This window comes from Amphiura filiformis, unplaced genomic scaffold (genome assembly GCF_039555335.1).
Source record: "Amphiura filiformis unplaced genomic scaffold, Afil_fr2py scaffold_35, whole genome shotgun sequence".
In the NCBI taxonomy this organism is placed as follows: Eukaryota; Metazoa; Echinodermata; class Ophiuroidea; order Amphilepidida; family Amphiuridae; genus Amphiura; species Amphiura filiformis.
In genome coordinates, this window is record NW_027305499.1 from 740,844 (window position 1) to 757,841 (window position 16,998).

The 16,998-nt window shown below is 35.1% G+C and overlaps 1 protein-coding gene across 1 annotated transcript in view; it reads left to right on the forward strand.

Moving 5' to 3' along the window:
* Window positions 1-16,998, forward strand: part of LOC140143974 (uncharacterized) — a 39,640-nt gene that overhangs the window by 13,037 nt on the left and 9,605 nt on the right. Inside the window, 20 exon segments of the mRNA XM_072165807.1 lie at window positions 293-712; window positions 1,600-1,725; window positions 1,917-2,198; window positions 3,014-3,191; window positions 3,777-4,018; window positions 4,300-4,695; window positions 5,225-5,265; window positions 5,267-5,651; window positions 6,013-6,222; window positions 7,036-7,123; window positions 7,251-7,405; window positions 8,087-8,131; window positions 8,998-9,366; window positions 9,731-9,847; window positions 10,379-10,507; window positions 11,075-11,203; window positions 11,654-11,773; window positions 13,775-13,915; window positions 14,625-14,741; window positions 15,646-15,762. Of these exon segments, the coding sequence (XP_072021908.1) occupies window positions 293-712; window positions 1,600-1,725; window positions 1,917-2,198; window positions 3,014-3,191; window positions 3,777-4,018; window positions 4,300-4,695; window positions 5,225-5,265; window positions 5,267-5,651; window positions 6,013-6,222; window positions 7,036-7,123; window positions 7,251-7,405; window positions 8,087-8,131; window positions 8,998-9,366; window positions 9,731-9,847; window positions 10,379-10,507; window positions 11,075-11,203; window positions 11,654-11,773; window positions 13,775-13,915; window positions 14,625-14,741; window positions 15,646-15,762 (3,807 nt within the window).

Consider the following 16,998-nt stretch of genomic DNA (forward strand, 5'->3'; position numbering starts at 1 on the left):
AATATCGCCGGGTATTCAAATCATTTTACTAACCAAGGCTTTTCCTCAGATAAGCAAATGGTGATGTAGTATTGAAGTCATTTTCTTACGTTTTCAGTTTTATGTTTTGTGAGTGTATGCCAATACAAGCATTAAGGACTACATTTAGCATTTAAACATAGTAAAGACTGCCCGATCCGTTAACAAACATGGCGTTATTTTCATAGTATGAAGTCTTTGAACAACTTGAACGTACATTATGAATGAGCTTTGATAACATTTGAAAAACTAATCATTCTTTTTCTTCACATAGATGAGGGTCAAATCTGTGGGAGCCGAGCTGTGGAATATAACGGCTACTGCATCGCATCAGTCGACCACGAGAAGCCAAACGCCTGCCATGACATATTCGCTGAAAATAGTAAACCACTAATCATACACTCTAAAGATATGCAGAACATTCTGAACACTTACAAAGAGCATTTTGAAATCGATTACCGATATCAGTATGCTATTGGATTAAAAAACAAAATTGTGTATAATATTTCCCAAGAATTTCATTGGAGGGATTCCACTCCGCTAACTTTTGAAAACTTTCGGATTAAACGGGAGGCTACGGATTTAAGTAATGAAGCAGAAACGTGTGTGTATGTTGACATGAATGACAAGCTATCATGGCGTACATATGAGTGCGAGCAGGATATGCTTGGAAGAGCGTCCATCTGTCAGCTCGGTAAGATAATATCATAAGGACATTATAGCATACGGTATTTAAATATATGTTCATTTTGACTTGAGAGGTGTTTTGGTATGAACCAATTTGCTCCTATTCGCCGTAGAAGTGATGTAATAATCGGATTAACTACCACAGCAATAGATGAAAACAATGTTTGAATATATCGCCCGGCGCTACAACGTTCACGCGGTATCTATACATTCAACCACATTATGTCAAAGAACAGGGATACAGACCTGGATTGTAATTCTATAGAATGATTAGTATGTTTGAAAAAATGGTATTGTATTCAACCAATGATTGCAGACATACGAGTACACAGGTGATGCGTGCAACCTGCTTGTAGTGCAAGGCGATATATTCAAAAATTGTATTAATCTATTACTGTGGTAATTAATCCTGTTACATCATCAATACTACGCGAATTCATATAAAACAACGTATTTTTAAACAAATTGCATAAAGTAGCTTTAGATTAAATTAGATTGTTACCAAAGCACATTATGCGATTTATTGACAATAAGCTACATGATACAAGTTATTCACGAGGCAATTTTGAATAGCACACTTCTATTTTGTGCGTCGATATATTGGTAATAATTTATTGGAATATTCAGTCTACTGGTTTTACGCGGCACATCAATGGCAATATACCATCTGACATAATCAATCTTAATAGGCTCCATTTGAGTTTTTTCTTCATTGCGGCAATCTTAATGCTTCTTTTGAAAATATGTATATATTTACAGAGATGGAGTGCGAGAGATGGGGCGGGCGGAGAGAGGTAGAAAGAGATGGGGAGAGTGAGAGATAATAGGTGCAATAAAATACTATGAAATTGTAAACTGAAGCGCCAATACCTTTACTATTATATATAATTGCAGATATCGATGAGTGTGTGGGACACACTCATGGCTGTTCACATTTCTGCGTTAACTTTCCCGGTGGATATCACTGCGCATGCCCAACCGGATATCATCTAGATAGGCTTGATGGGAAACATTGTATCAGTAAGTTATTGCGTATAACTACCAAATTGTAACAAAACGTTGTAATCACTTTGTAAATATGTTAAGAAGAAAGAAGATAAACAATGTTTAGAATTCCCAATTAGCAATTTGCGATTACTAAGTAACATAATCCGTCAGCTTGTATTGTCTTAAATAATAGTGTTTAATATTTATTATTTATTATATTTTAGAGTTTTCTGAGTGTTCTACGGACAACATTCAAGACAGCTGTAGTGATCTTCTGTATTGTCTCAAAACTGACTCTATCACTGATGCTACTAACTGCAACGAAGATGGCAATTATAATCTTATCGAAAATAACCCACCAAAATATGAAGAACATTACCCGCGAAATTATTATCCAGGTTCTAGCGACTTTAATCCAACTCATTTGGGTCAACAGGAGGACGAACTCGAAGCTACCACTACAAGACCTGGAGAAAACTCATTTGACTATATGGAATGCAACAATGGTGTGTAAATTTTAAATAAAAAATATCACTTTGCCGTAAATTAGGTTTTGGTTCAAGTTAATCTGTTAAATTCAACTTTAAATCACGTTAAAATATTTAAAATGAATGACGTTTTGTTTTATGTACGAGGATGAACTAAATGATAGGTTAATTTCCTCTTCTTCATAAAGACCTCTTATTAATTAAACCTAGTATACTACGAGTGGGTTGATGTTTTACCCCCACCCCCCCCCCCCCCCCCCCGCCAACCCATTCTTTCCTCCGGCATAAAATAAGCCCTTGTGTTCTCACCCAAATGACTTAAGGTAATCCTAGGTCCATCCTTTTCGCTCATTTAAGTGTTATAATTTATCCGACCGACCATCAAAGGTGATCATATAGGGATGATGTTGAGGCTACCATAATGTTCTCTAATATTCAAGATTTCCATGTTGGTCTTGAAACATTATTCCAAGAGATGTTGACTTTTAAATATGTAGTTAGGTTGATACAGTTATTAACTTCCATATTTAGGAGAAAGGTTCGTAGAAGTTTAGCTAAAACCATCATAGCAACATTATGAGAGAAATCTTTGTTCTTATTTTGGTATCATTGGAAAGCGGAGACGAGACGATAAAAATTAGAACTTGTTGCAACAACCTCGTTCTTCGTAGTTTTTTTTAAGTGACTCACTGCAATTGCTGTCTTGTTATCAAAAGTTCATGCCAGACAGTAATTATGCTTAATATTTTAAAGAAGACCAGCTTTCAATGCTATATAATTCCTTGCCTCTTTCTAATCATAATTTGCATGTTGTTGTTTCTGATTATTGTCAGCGATGGCGGATTTGCGTTGTGAATGTATGTGGGAAAGTAAAACCTCTGGCAGAAGCAGCCACCACAAAGAAACGAACAAACACACTGGACTTATTCAAGCATTAGCCTTTCCGCCATTGTATAAAACTGGATATTGGTGTGAATTCAATATTCGTGTTTCTGATGGATACTTCGTGAGGTAAATATCGCAAATCGTCTTTCGCGGAGTTTGTCAATTCAGGGAGTCTACTTTTACTTCATGATAAATGTTACGAGACGAGAATCCTGGGTGTGTGGTCCTAAGTTAATACAGGAATTGGATACATAAATGCGTCTTTTGTCAATGCATTTTGAATCTTAGGATTACACACCCCAGGATTCTCGAATGCAACATTGAAATGGACTGAATTGTGCACTCAAAATTTTTGGAGTGTTCTACGCGGCAGACTATTTCCTGCCGAAAGTCGCCATAATTACCCACACTTCCCAGAGAACACGCTATCCCCTAGATTGTGTATTGTCGTATCACAGTTTACTCCAAAGCATCTATTCGGCTTAGAAGTAAATGTATCTAAAATTAGTCTCATGCATTTAGTGGTTTATTTAAAGTTAAAGTTTAAAGGGAAATGGTAAGACATTGTTATACCAATCGTTCTTTAGTAATTAGAAGACATAGCAACATATCACTCTTAGAGCTAAATTTTCAAATAATTATATTATTATTGTTATTGAATGATTTTAATTCTGGTATTCACTTATTATTGATGATTCCTTTAATGTTCAGATTTTTATTCCATGAAATTAATCTGCGACGGAGACATGATTCATCGGCATGTGTGGACACATTTAACATAACTGATCATTTTGGTGCACTTGGGTCTCAGCTTCGAGGTTCCTTTTGCGGAAACCAGACTGACCTGGTGATCACCTGTCGATCTAACAACGTTACTGTACGACTTGATATTGGTGAATATACGTCTGATATGCCGCCGAAACTTGGATTCATTGCGACGTACAACACAAGTAGTAAGTTATTTAAAATATTCTGCCTCTGTAAACTTTGAATAACTTTGGCTCTGTAAAGGGCACCTCTTTAAAACAGAACATGCTAATACACTAGAATGGCATCTATAAATGAGAACAAATACATACTGATACCTTTGTAACATCAGAACCAAAATAAGAGTTGCCACACAAATATTTTGTTTGGTTTCATATTGCTTAGTCATTTTTTACCAACGTTATAACCCTTTCAAATATACAAGTAATATGTGCAGTTTTCTTTTTTCACTTATGTTCCTTCGTAGATTGCTCATTTTCAACAGACGAATGTGACCCTGCTTGTGGCGCTAGAAAAACAATGACGAATTCTAGTGGCGAATTTTCCACCGTAAACTTTCCTTCTCGAGGACTTCCTTTCTCTGTGTGTGTATGGAACATCACATTACCACCGGACAAATATATTTCACTTAACTTTCCTGAATTCAATATAACACAAGATCCTAATACGGGGGACTGTGAAGATTATATAGAACTACTTTCTGAAGCTACAAGTCAGCTTTCTTATGGTTCCCGCTTGGGACATGTGCTATGTGGAGAGGCACCCCCGTTGATTTTGCTAAATACCTCAACTGTAGTTTTATCTTATAAAACCGGATTAGATGCCAAGTCACTTGGGTTTCGTGCAATATATGAAAGTAGAGGTACATTTTCTTTCATTTGCTAACTTTATTTCGCTACTTGAGTGTTCCTTATAACTTAATCCTAATTACCGAATTACTCTGCTTATCTCAACGCTAACCAGCATTCTACCCTAAAACATAACGATAACCCTAGTTTTAAATCCTTTTTTGCACGACCATTATTCTACATAATGCTTTCCACGTTACAGATCAGAAGTATATTTGGCATTCGTTTTAAATAATTTTAATCATATCAACTATTTATCTGTTACATTTATTCTAGTGAAGTTTTATTATCAATTTTCTGTTATGATATGGTTTCGGAAATAAGACTGTTTCAGTGTGTACTAGCATATGTTGCTCCATATTTGGTAGTAGTACAAGGTATAACAGCCTGTTATTATTTTAGCCACCTTTATATGAAAACAAATCATCACAAATTTTATTTTCTGCGCCAATCCGAAATCAATATTATGGAGGAGTTTTCCTTATTAGTACGTAGAGTAAAAGCGTTTAACGAATTCATGATTTATTTTTCCACAATAAATAGATGTACCTGGTTGTGGCATCGGATCATACACAGGAGAAGGAAATTCAAAAATGTAATTACGATAAAGCCGCCATTGCAACTGTGAATTACCCAAGGCAGTATCACTACAAGTCGCATTATGAATGGCACATTGAAACTCGCAAAGGAACATTCATCGAACTTGTTTTCCACGACTTTGATATACCGTCTGATGACGTCACATGCATGAACAATTACGTCAAAGTTGTGGATGATAGTAACAAGGAGTCATTAAAGTATTGTGATAATCATTCTCCTGGAAAGGAACCAATCAGATCGAGTTTTAACAGGATGAAAGTTGTTTTTCGTACTGGAACTACTGTTTTTGGAAAAGGGTTTTATGCCGAGTACAAGTCTATGACCTTTGACCTGAAAATGGAGGATGGAATAACACCAACCATGCGACCAAGTAAGATTGCTTTATATGTACCTTTCTGTCATGTCTATAATTAAACGAGAATAGATCACAAAATACATTTTGGTGAAATATCACATAAAAAATCATTTTAAAAATCCGATTTTACATTCAAAGTCCACTCCCGCCTCAAATATTGGGATAAGTCCCGATTTACAATCAAAAAGGCATATCCCCTTTTGTCAGTTTGTGTAGCAAATACATATAGATTATTTTCTACAATACCCAGTCTTTACAAATATACAAAAATGTCCTCCAAAAATATTCGCTACGTAATAATTAAATTGTTATCATAGGATGATGTTTTCCAGAGGTCAAAATAACCATGTTTTTGACCACTTATTTATTTTGAAAGGATCACAGTGCGGCAAAGGTTGGTCTTATTACAAAAACAACTGTTACAAATTAAAGACCACGTCAAGAAACATTCGATGGACTAAAGCTGAACGACTTTGTGATAATGATGACGCCCATCTTGTCAGCGTTCTAGACACCAATGAAATGAACTTCTTACACTACATGTTGGTTAATGTTTGGCATACAGAGGAAAATGAGACTTACCTCGGTAAGTCATTATTATTTTAAACAGAGACGACATAGAGTACCGAAGTGATGACGTCACAGAAAACTTTTTTTGCATTTCAGCGTTTTGAATACCATGTATCGGTGGAGCATGGTGAAAAACATCCACAGTCCAAATGCGTGTAATCAGTGTAAATTGGCCTGGTTCCAAACAGTTATGAACCAGGCCAATTTACACTGATTTCAATGGGGCTAATTAGGTATTCATGCGGCCATATCTCGGGCCCTCATGATCCGATTCCCACCAGATTTGGACTGTGGATGTTTTTCATCATGTTCTACTGAAATACTAAAAAGTTTTTGAAAATTTCGTGGCTGTTTGTTAGTCTTTTTCTGATGTTTTAATTTCATTATACCAGTGTCTACCCCTTGTGAAACTGAAGACACGATTTAAGATAAATAGCACCATCAGTGTTCTTTTCTTTAAAAGGACACAGATTATATGCTATCAAACATCCGTGTCCAGAAAGACAGAGTGTTTGTCTATAAATGTCCAATTTGAATTTAGGCCAATCATTTCGGCCATAAAATGTATTGATCTATTCACATTAGTATTGATCAGCAAAATTAATCAGATGCACTAACAACAATATTTCTCTGGACGTTGGCTGAGCAAAATCAATATCAGTATATGTACACACGTATGTTAATTGGAATACATGTCTGGATTGTTTTATGCTTGACTTTGTGTAACTGCAGTATGATGTCAAAGAACATAATTTGTTAATATATTCCACGTAGATGAAAGGATATAAGTGTTTAGTGACAATTACATGGTCTCATGTTTACTTTCTAGGTCTAACCTATGATATTCAATCAAGAAAAAGGCGATGGGTAGATGGTGCTCCTCTTACTTATACCGATTGGTTTGTCGTCAAAGATGAGTAAGGAAATTATGTAATGAAAATAATTATATTACTGTTAATAACCGAAATTTCGTGATGGTTAAGGATTAGGTTACAAAGAGTTTATTATTATTATTATTATCATCATTATTATTATTCACTCCAGAAATGACCGATTAGGACAGTCACAGCCTGATGGTGGCGCACTTGAGCAATGTTCTAAATATTGGTTACGTAATCTTCACTCAACCAACCAATGGCATGATGTCCCTTGTGCATCACCTTCTGCTCGACAGTTTGTGTGTGAACGACCGCTTAGAGGTAAATAAATATCCAGAGGCCGATTAAAGTACCTCCCATAATCCATTCCAAAAGTGTTTTCACCAGAGTTTGCAACTACTACTTGAAGTAGAAAATTGTAATTGTACCTGAAATTATGGTAAGGGCTAGGGTTAGTTTAAGGTTAGCATTATGCTAGGATTAGGCTTAGGCTTAGTCTTAGAGTTAGGATTAGCTTACATGAAATGAAATAACTAAGGATCGACCCAAATTCTATTGAATTCTAATAAAAATGGTAGACTAGGAAAGTTATCGGAGTTGGGGTACACCCTCCCGATTCCAGAAAATTGCAACATTATTCTTTTTTCGATTGAAAAGAAAATCGCGTAAAGGTAGTTTCAGTCGAGAATATTAATTATCGTGTTCAGATTTCCATGCATAATGGCTGTGCTTTGATTTCGGAATAGTGTGAAAGCTCTTGTATATTTACATGCAGGTTGAAGATGTCCAAAAAGTAACCACACCCCATTTATTTTGAGATTTTAAAAATGAAATTAACATGCATCTTTTAATTAAAGGAGTCGCCATGCTACAAACTTTTTTAAATCCAACAATTTTTTGTGTCGTAATAAAGAGGGTATTTACTTTTTGTTATGTGTTCATTTTTCACTGACTATAAAAAACTTCTTGAATTTATGATGTACAATGTAATTATTATTGCAGGTCGACCTGAAACCAAAACTGGAATAAGTAAACAGTCATACACTGGTAGGTATGAGTTGGAATTTAATTTGCATTTGGATTAAAGCAAGTATAAGATCAACTTGTCAAGAGTGATTTGATAAAATATATATGTACAATTGAAATGAATGAAAAAGTTAAGATAACAATTAACCTCTACTTTCCTATGAAACTTTATATATATTTCAGGTAAAGGATTCTATTACAGCAATTATTTGTTAATATCATGTTTTTTAACAAAAAGCCATACATACTATATCAACGATGTTAGAAAAAAGAAATCAGCTACATAATTCTGATAATTTGCAATTTTGTAATTCACAAAGAGTGCAAATTATTTAATATATCTTGTCTAAATAAAAGCACTTCCATCTTTGTTATTCACACAAGTCTTCAATGCAGCCATTATAATACGCCTACGCTTCAGAACTAAAAACCGTATTCACAATAATTTTACATAAAGAGAACGATGGTTTATGTGCATTTGAATGCATCATACGTCCAATGTCGTTCAATATTAGCATCGCGCTGGTGTTTTTTTAAGAGAAAACTACGAAATTTAAAATTTGCAGTAAATTGGTTTGGTTTGCTTTTAATTCAGCGCGAAGATAATAGTGGGTTTAACTGCTACAATGCTTGCGTAAATCATCATTGGTCGCTGTAACATGCAACTTTTAAATTTGGGTATCTTGATTTATAAACAGTACTTTGTTGCAAATATTGAATGACATTGGAAAATGTATAAACTATCAGTCTTCTGTGTTCAATTATTATGCATACGATAAATAATTATGAAGCTATGTATAAACGTATTATAACGGCTCCTTTACTTGTTGTGAAAGTTTTACATAACAAACGTATTAATATAAATGTACATGTTGTTGCATCCGCAGCATGTGAAGAAGGTTGGAATATTCTAAACAACAAATACTGTGTAACCTATATGATGTTGACAAACTCGTCAACATCTGGTGAAGCATACGCTCTGTGTCCCAAAAATTCGCACATGCGTAGCTCTAAAATAAATGACGTCACTGAGCAATTGTTATTCTACGTCAAACACGTGTGGAGGTTGCATACGGATATACGGTTACTGTTTAAGATGGCGCTAACAACTGCCCCGAAACGGCGACGAAAAGCCATAGATGAAGGCAGCGAGGGAGAGTGTGTCTCGGTAGTGCATACCAGCGAAGGGTGGGTGATTTTGGCTTCCTTTTGTCAAGATCCTGTTGACGGCGTCGTTTGTGTTAGTGAGGCTGAAGGTAAATTTGAATCAATGCTATCCTGTTGTAATGTTTTGTGTTTAATAATGAATGTCGTATTGAAATACAAAGTCAAGTTCGTATCGTGATTTTACTCCTGTCCATGTGGCCAATATGGTAACAAATTAGGTAATGTGGTATAGGCATGTCTTAGTAGTATGCCTGCTATTTTGGGTTAAGTATAATTTCGGCGACTTTCTGAGTCCAAGATCTACAAACAAGTAGGCTATATTTAGAACATAATGCGTGACGTACTTTTAAAAGTCTAAATATCTCAATATGGAAATGGCCACGTTCTACTTCTGTCATAATCTTTTATATGTATATATGTATATTGTGATTATGTTTTTGTGCTTGTCTCTAGTTGTCTCACAGGCATGCTCCGATAAGCAATTTACATGTGGATCCGGTGAATGTATACAACAGATCTATGTGTGTGACGATCATCAAAACTGTAATGACAACAGCGACGAAAATAATTGTGAGTTACATTTTTCTAATCTCATTTTCCTCTTAAAAGTCGATGTGGATATTATTTTATTCTTGTCCCCTGATGTCTAAATACGTGACATCGTAAACGAATAAACTGATATATCTTAATGGATACCATTATTTATAACTATTTGTAATTTATTTATAATTTATAATTTATTTATAATTGATAATACATAGATACCATTATAGATCATTTGAAGGATATACTTATATGTTAGATTTCGAGAGAAAAAATAAACATATGTGGTTTTTATAAACTATACAGTTTTTACACAATACATTTATAATAAGGAAAATGCCACTTTACGGGCATAATTGGAATAAATTTGACCAAGCCTGACTTTGTGTTGGAAGAAAATAAAGGTATATAGCTGATCAGGAAAAGAAGGACATCGCGACACCTTCCGATTCCCAGCCGTGTGATTAAAAAAAAGAGTAATACTGCCTCAGCTTTCACGAAAGTTTGCATGTAACTTTCGTCCTGACTGTTTGCAGTTTGTTCTGGCTTAATTTTAAGGTCCCGTCACTGATGACAGTGGATGTCCAGCAGGCAGTTTCCTATGTGATTCGGGAGAGTGTATACCCATATCGAATTATTGTAACTTTAAACCTGACTGCATTGACCAAAGTGATGAGAGACGCTGTGGTAAGCATTAAGTCATAAATAATTATGTAGTACCAATTATGAAACAATCAAGTGTGCAAAATAAGGTAACAAAGTGAAACAAAGTGTGTGATTATTATTTATCATTGTGATGTGGGGAGAAAGGGAAATTTAGCTTACTACTACTACTGTGGGGGGTGTTGAACGACCCGAAGATTTTCATCATGAAAAACGCATGTGATTACGCCCAAAAGTCTTCAGCTAATCGTAGAGCCATCATTTGCGCTCATTTTAGTGATACAATGTATTACCCAGCACCTTCCACGGGGGTAGCACCGACCATCAAAATTGACCATATTGAGTAATGATACGTTGGTTCCTACAATATAATCCATTAGTTTGTTCTTGTATAATCATTCCAAGATATATCAACTTATAACATAGTTGAACCAAAATCCCAGGAAAATCACATGTTCGTAGAACTTTAAGCCGAGAATGAAAAGACATTCGTTATTGTATAGTGACAAAATTGTTTTGCTGTGTTAGACTTCTTTATTCTCTCTCTCCTTACATTAAACAATTTAAAACAATGGCTATTGTATTTCACAGCATATCCAAATTGTACCAATGAGCAGTTCATGTGTAATGATGGCCGATGCATAGATAGAGGCAAACAATGTGATCTGAATCCCGATTGTATGGACTATCCAGGACAGTCATCTGATGAGCTGAATTGTGGTAATTCGCATATGTTTCTAAAATAAATATTATTTTCTAAAAGTAATCATAGTTTACAGATTATGTTGTATATATCAGATAAAACAGAAGATAAAAGTAGTCAGCCTCAATTGGTCGTAATTCTTTAATTTAACATGTTAGATACATGATGGTGATTGGTGAATTGTTGATACATTAAAGTACATACACTAGCTACGAGGTCAGCTATCAGAAAGGAGTTTGTTTGTGATATTTAAACATTTATGAAATAAGCCTAATACATAGAATATAGCTACAAATCCATCAATTAAACATATTTTATTTCAAGAATTATCAATTCAACTTCAGAATTACACCTCTAGTGTTTCAGTTTCATTACCTTATTTTAATGTTAACAAAAACATAGTTGTATTTGTCTGAGTTGATAGTAGGTACTAGGCACTCCCCAATGTTCACTTTGCTTTCTTACAGAGTCAGCTGTAGGTGGCTTTCAATGTTATGATGGTACATGGTTACCCTCGTACGCTTACTGTGATGGTATCAAAGACTGTCCGGGTAATACCAGAGAAGATGAACCAGCTACCTGTGATGGTGAGTATTAAAAGATTGACTCCAAATATAACTGGTTTTACAATTCAGGGGATAGAAAAGCAAAGGGGTAGACATAGACAGAAAGAGACAGAGAGAGATGGGAACACAGAGACAAAGAAAGCAAAGAAAGAGGTAGAGCGACAAATAGACAGATAAAAAAGAGATAAGAAGAAAGTCAAAGAGACACCGGATAAAGAAACAGAGGAGACAGAAAGACATACAGAGGCGCAAGAGAAAACATAGACAGGCATAGGGATGAAGGGAACAGGCATTCAAACAAACCACGAGTATTGCGCTTCTTGACCACTGATAAGCATTGGTAGTTACATTTAAAATCTTGTAGAGGGAACATCTGTTCGCCCCCGGTTCTTCTTGTCATTTAATAGCTCAAGATCGGGTGTTATTTTGGCATGATCAATAATTACAAGATTTATACCTTTGCCATGTTGTTGATTCTGATACATTCTATCCGAAGCTATCTTGTATTTCGATGTTTTGGCCTTCGAAGTCGGCATATTGAAAACGCGTCCCTAAAAGCTTGTCGGTAACGAAAGTTTGTAACAGTGTACACGAGTGGATTAATAGAGGCATTTAACCCTATCGCCAATTCCTCAAATGCAAAAAATATATAGGTGTCATATGGTGAAATTGTCCTCAACCCAAACAAAGGTAATGTTTTCAAAATGCGCCCTCCCAATTTTACAGAGCATAATAGAAAGAAAATTGACCCGTTTGCTATTAACATGACAGCAACTTGACGATTTTGAATTTCTAGATTATTTGACATTTTTTGCAGCGACGTGTTGTGCAATCTATCATTCAATGTTAACATGATACGGCGATACATGTAAAATACAAAACCACAAAGAGAGGGCCATGTTGTAAGGTAGCAAAATGCAAATATCTTCAAGTAAATGATATTTGAGTCACTTGATGATGATTCCGGCGAAAATGGTATCTGACTACTTGCACCCAGGAAGCTGGTGATCCAAGAAAAGCAGATTAATTTTATTGTCCTTCGAGAACCTTTCAGATATCGGTGCTTTAACGGATAACATATAGCCAAAAAACGCTCTCCAGAAACAAGAGAAATACAATTTATGGAACATAAGAAGCACCAGGTCCTTAAAGTATAAAACACCGCCGTCAAAGCTGCGGTCCCATCATTACCATTTAAAATATTGGCAATTAAAATGGTGTAACTCAATAACGTCAACAAATCTGAACAAGCTAGATTGATTAAATAGATGTAACTTGGCGTGTGCAGAGAAGGAGTGTGCGCAAATGTCCAGATGAAAGAAGTGTTGCTGAGGAATCCAAATAGAATGACGCATGGCCAAATAATCTGGTGTAGAATCCATTCACCAGGCAGATAAATAAAGTCAATTGTTGAGTTGGTTGCATTTGATGCATTGTTTGAACTCATATTAATTATTCTGTACTCGATTTCAAAAATCACAACTTTCACATATGATTAGATTTAATACAAAGATGGTAGTGCACCATCTTCAAGATCATAGTAATATAAATTTCATTAGCTGTATTAAACTGTTTGCTTCTTCAAATGTTTTAACACGTCGTTTGGATGTTCCAAGTATCTCGCATATATGTCTGAATCCAAGTGGTCTGAATCCAAGATGCACTAAGCACTTTGGTATAATACTCCGGAAAACCGCTCTATACTATAAAGTCAAAACGGAATACTAGAACTAATTGACGTCACCCATTTATATATTGGATCACTTTTTAATTGTTCGTTATTGGTAAGAGAGGTGTGTATATATACAAATGATATTGGATTTAGGCGGATCTTACAATATTAAAATTCAATGAATAGTTGTAGCGTGTTCTCCATTAACAGTATACACAAATATGCTATAGTTGACAAAGTTAGTGCTTAAGGGTTCGTATAGCTAAGATGAAGATTCTGATTATGATTGTACTATGACTCATGAAAGTTTTTTGATTTTTCATAATATTTATATCTACAATTCTTTGAAGATCTTTCCCGAAATTCAACCAATTGTGATTTGGAATGTTTAAACGGAGCATGCGCAGACAAGAAACATATGTGCCTCTATGACTTCGATCCGTATGGCTTTCCGACTGGTTGTAGAGATCTGACACACCTACGTTATTGTGGTGAGTAAAATTAAAAGCACGACTTTTAATATGGTACTTTTGCGTGTTTGCACTTGAACAAACATGACAAAGCCTTCATTACATTAGAATATTACTTTCCTTTATTTCACTATAAAATATATATGTCAACCTAAATACCGCTTGCGATGCATGCAAATTGACGGACTACTGTTAATGAAATTTGTGGACCAATTGACAAAATTAGATTTAGGCAAACTTTTTATTTTCATAGACATGACATAATGCAATATGCCTTCATTACCAGTGTTAACTCTCAGCCTGGATGGGGAACTGCTACTTCAAGGGTATCTGAGGTCCGGTTATTTAAAAAATAAAACTCCCAAGTCCATTATTTTGGACATCATGGATCCAAAACTCTAGTTTTAATCTGATATAGATACTAATATAAGTAAAAAATATTATACACAGCACAAGAAATGAGTCCCCCTCTGAACATTTCGTCATAACATTGTAAGGTTTCGTTTTGTACCAATAAAACTAACTTTGAAATAATTATATGTCTGTTTACTAAGTGTTGTGTAAAAATGTGGGATTTCCATGACTTTAGGGCTGAAAGAGCCTAAATTGAAGGCAAGAACTGACCCTTTCAAAAGTCACTTTACTTTACGATGTTATGACGACATTTTCAGAGGGGGACTTATTTCTTGTGATGGGTTTATTAAAACACTTTGCAGTACTTTCTTTCCAGAACTCTTTGACTGTCCAGCATTTACTTTCAAATGCCCCTCTTCTTACTGCATCCCTTTGAAGCGAAGATGCGATGATGTTACAGATTGTCCAAGAGGAGAAGATGAAGTGGGTTGTGGTAAGAAATATATTGGCATTAGTTGTTGTTCAAATCACATGCCATCACAAGTGAAACATGTGCTTTCTTATGTCAAAGCAAGCAAATAGCGATGCGCAAACCAGCAAAGACGAAACAGGATATACAATTCAGGTCCTAGTTTGAACCCTTTATTGAATTTTGAATATATATTCCATGGTGTTTTGTAAAACATTTCTTTCTCACTTGTTTTTCATTCAAATTGTGATCTTGTTTCATAGAATAATTAGCTAACTCTTATATTAACTTGTACATGTAAAAGCAAATAATATTTGAAATTTAGAATATCGCAGAATCTGAAAAAAGAGACAAAAAATTGATGGGAGCCCTATGTTGACCAAACTGAGAAAAGATGGAGCGCTCCATATGAATTTAGTAACCGTTGGTCTCTGTCCTTAAGAATAACGCAGATAATGAGTTGTATTAATATAACGGAGTTATAACAATTAACAAACACTTATATTAACTTGTTCATGTACAAGCAAATATTATAATTTGAAATTAAGAATATCGCAGAATCTGAAAAAAGAGACAAAAAATTGATGGGAGCCCTTTGTTGACCAAACTGAGAAAAGATGGAGTGCTCTATATGAATGTAGTAACCGTTGGACCCTGTCTTTAAGGATAACGTAGCTAATAAGTTGTATTAATATAACGGAGTTATAACACTTTGTATTTGAAATTAAAAATATCGCAGAATCTAAAAAGACGTAAAAAATTGATTGGAGCCCTCTGTTGACCAAACTGAGAAAAGATGGAGTACTCTATATGAATTTAGTAACCGTTGGATCTTGTCTTTGAGGTTATGTGGTTAACGTAGATAATAAGTTGTATTAATATAACGAAGGCGATGCATATATTCTGTCGTGTTCTTACTTTTTTGTAGGTAACTACAGCTGTCCCGGGGCGTATCGATGTCATGACTATAATTACTGTGTAACTCAAAGTCAGATATGTGATGGAAATCGCGACTGTATACTAGGCGATGATGAGCTATTCTGCGGTTAGTATTGAAAATTAAAGTAAACATTTAAAACCCGGCATTGTTGTTTTCTTTATCTTCCTCGTATGTGCGTACATGAATGTAAAATTTTCCTGTCGCCGGATTTCATCAACATATGGTTAAAAACCGCTAATTAGAGTCACGCGGTAGCATGACCAGCAAGTTTTAAAAAAAACGACTGATAAAGAAGAATAAGAAGATGCACCGCGGGACTATATTTACACGAAACAAAACGCTATTGTTCTATGATATTTTTCGCTGGGTACAAAATATATCTAAAACCATGCTAAATCGTATTTACTATCCAAAGTGTAATATTTTAATAACTCATTAATTCAAAAGTTACACCAATCATACAGTCAATCCGATTGTTTGATAATAAATAAACATTCTTGCTTTATTTCACGCGGTATTTCATAGCCAAAATTAGTGGAAAATCATAGCTAATCATACTGATATCCACAATCTTTCGTCACTGCTACAGCCATACATGGCTGTCACTGTCACTACCTTTTGAGATTCACTTTCAAATATACCCTAGTATATTCCTGGATACCCTACATACAAATTCTGGATCCCATTCGCCAAAAAATCAAGTTTTCGCAATTCTTTTATTCTTTCCGGACCACAGCATACATTCATATTAATAAATACTCCACTTTCACACGTCGTTATAACGGGTCGTCCCCGTGGCGAAGCGGTTAAGGTCCTGGACTTCTAATCCATTTATGAATTTTTGCTCAGGTTCGAAACTTCCCACCACTTTTTTTTCTTAATGTTTTATTAACCAATGTATTGTCATAAATCAAGAATAACACCATCTCGAACATCCATTGCTATTATGATATTATTTTTTTTTTCATCAAACAAACATGTCTGATTTGTTATTCTCATCTAGGCCTAGGCCTAGGCCTACTTTCACCATCCAGATGCTTTCACCATGCCTGACTATCATGACATCTTCGTTATTTAAAACACATTTATCATTGGCTCTGTTCACAGTTCAATCTGAAATTATATTTGCAATAAATATTATAAATTGTCACAAATTAAAATCACAAACCGCGAAAGATCGCCAACAACTGCCGCTGAATATTGATATCAAACTAGATTTCACCGCAGGGCTATAAAGAACCACAAACCGCGACATTTGGATATCCAACTAGATAGCCAGCAGGGCTACAAAGAATCACACACCACGAAATATGGATATCCAACAGGCTTAAACTATAAATT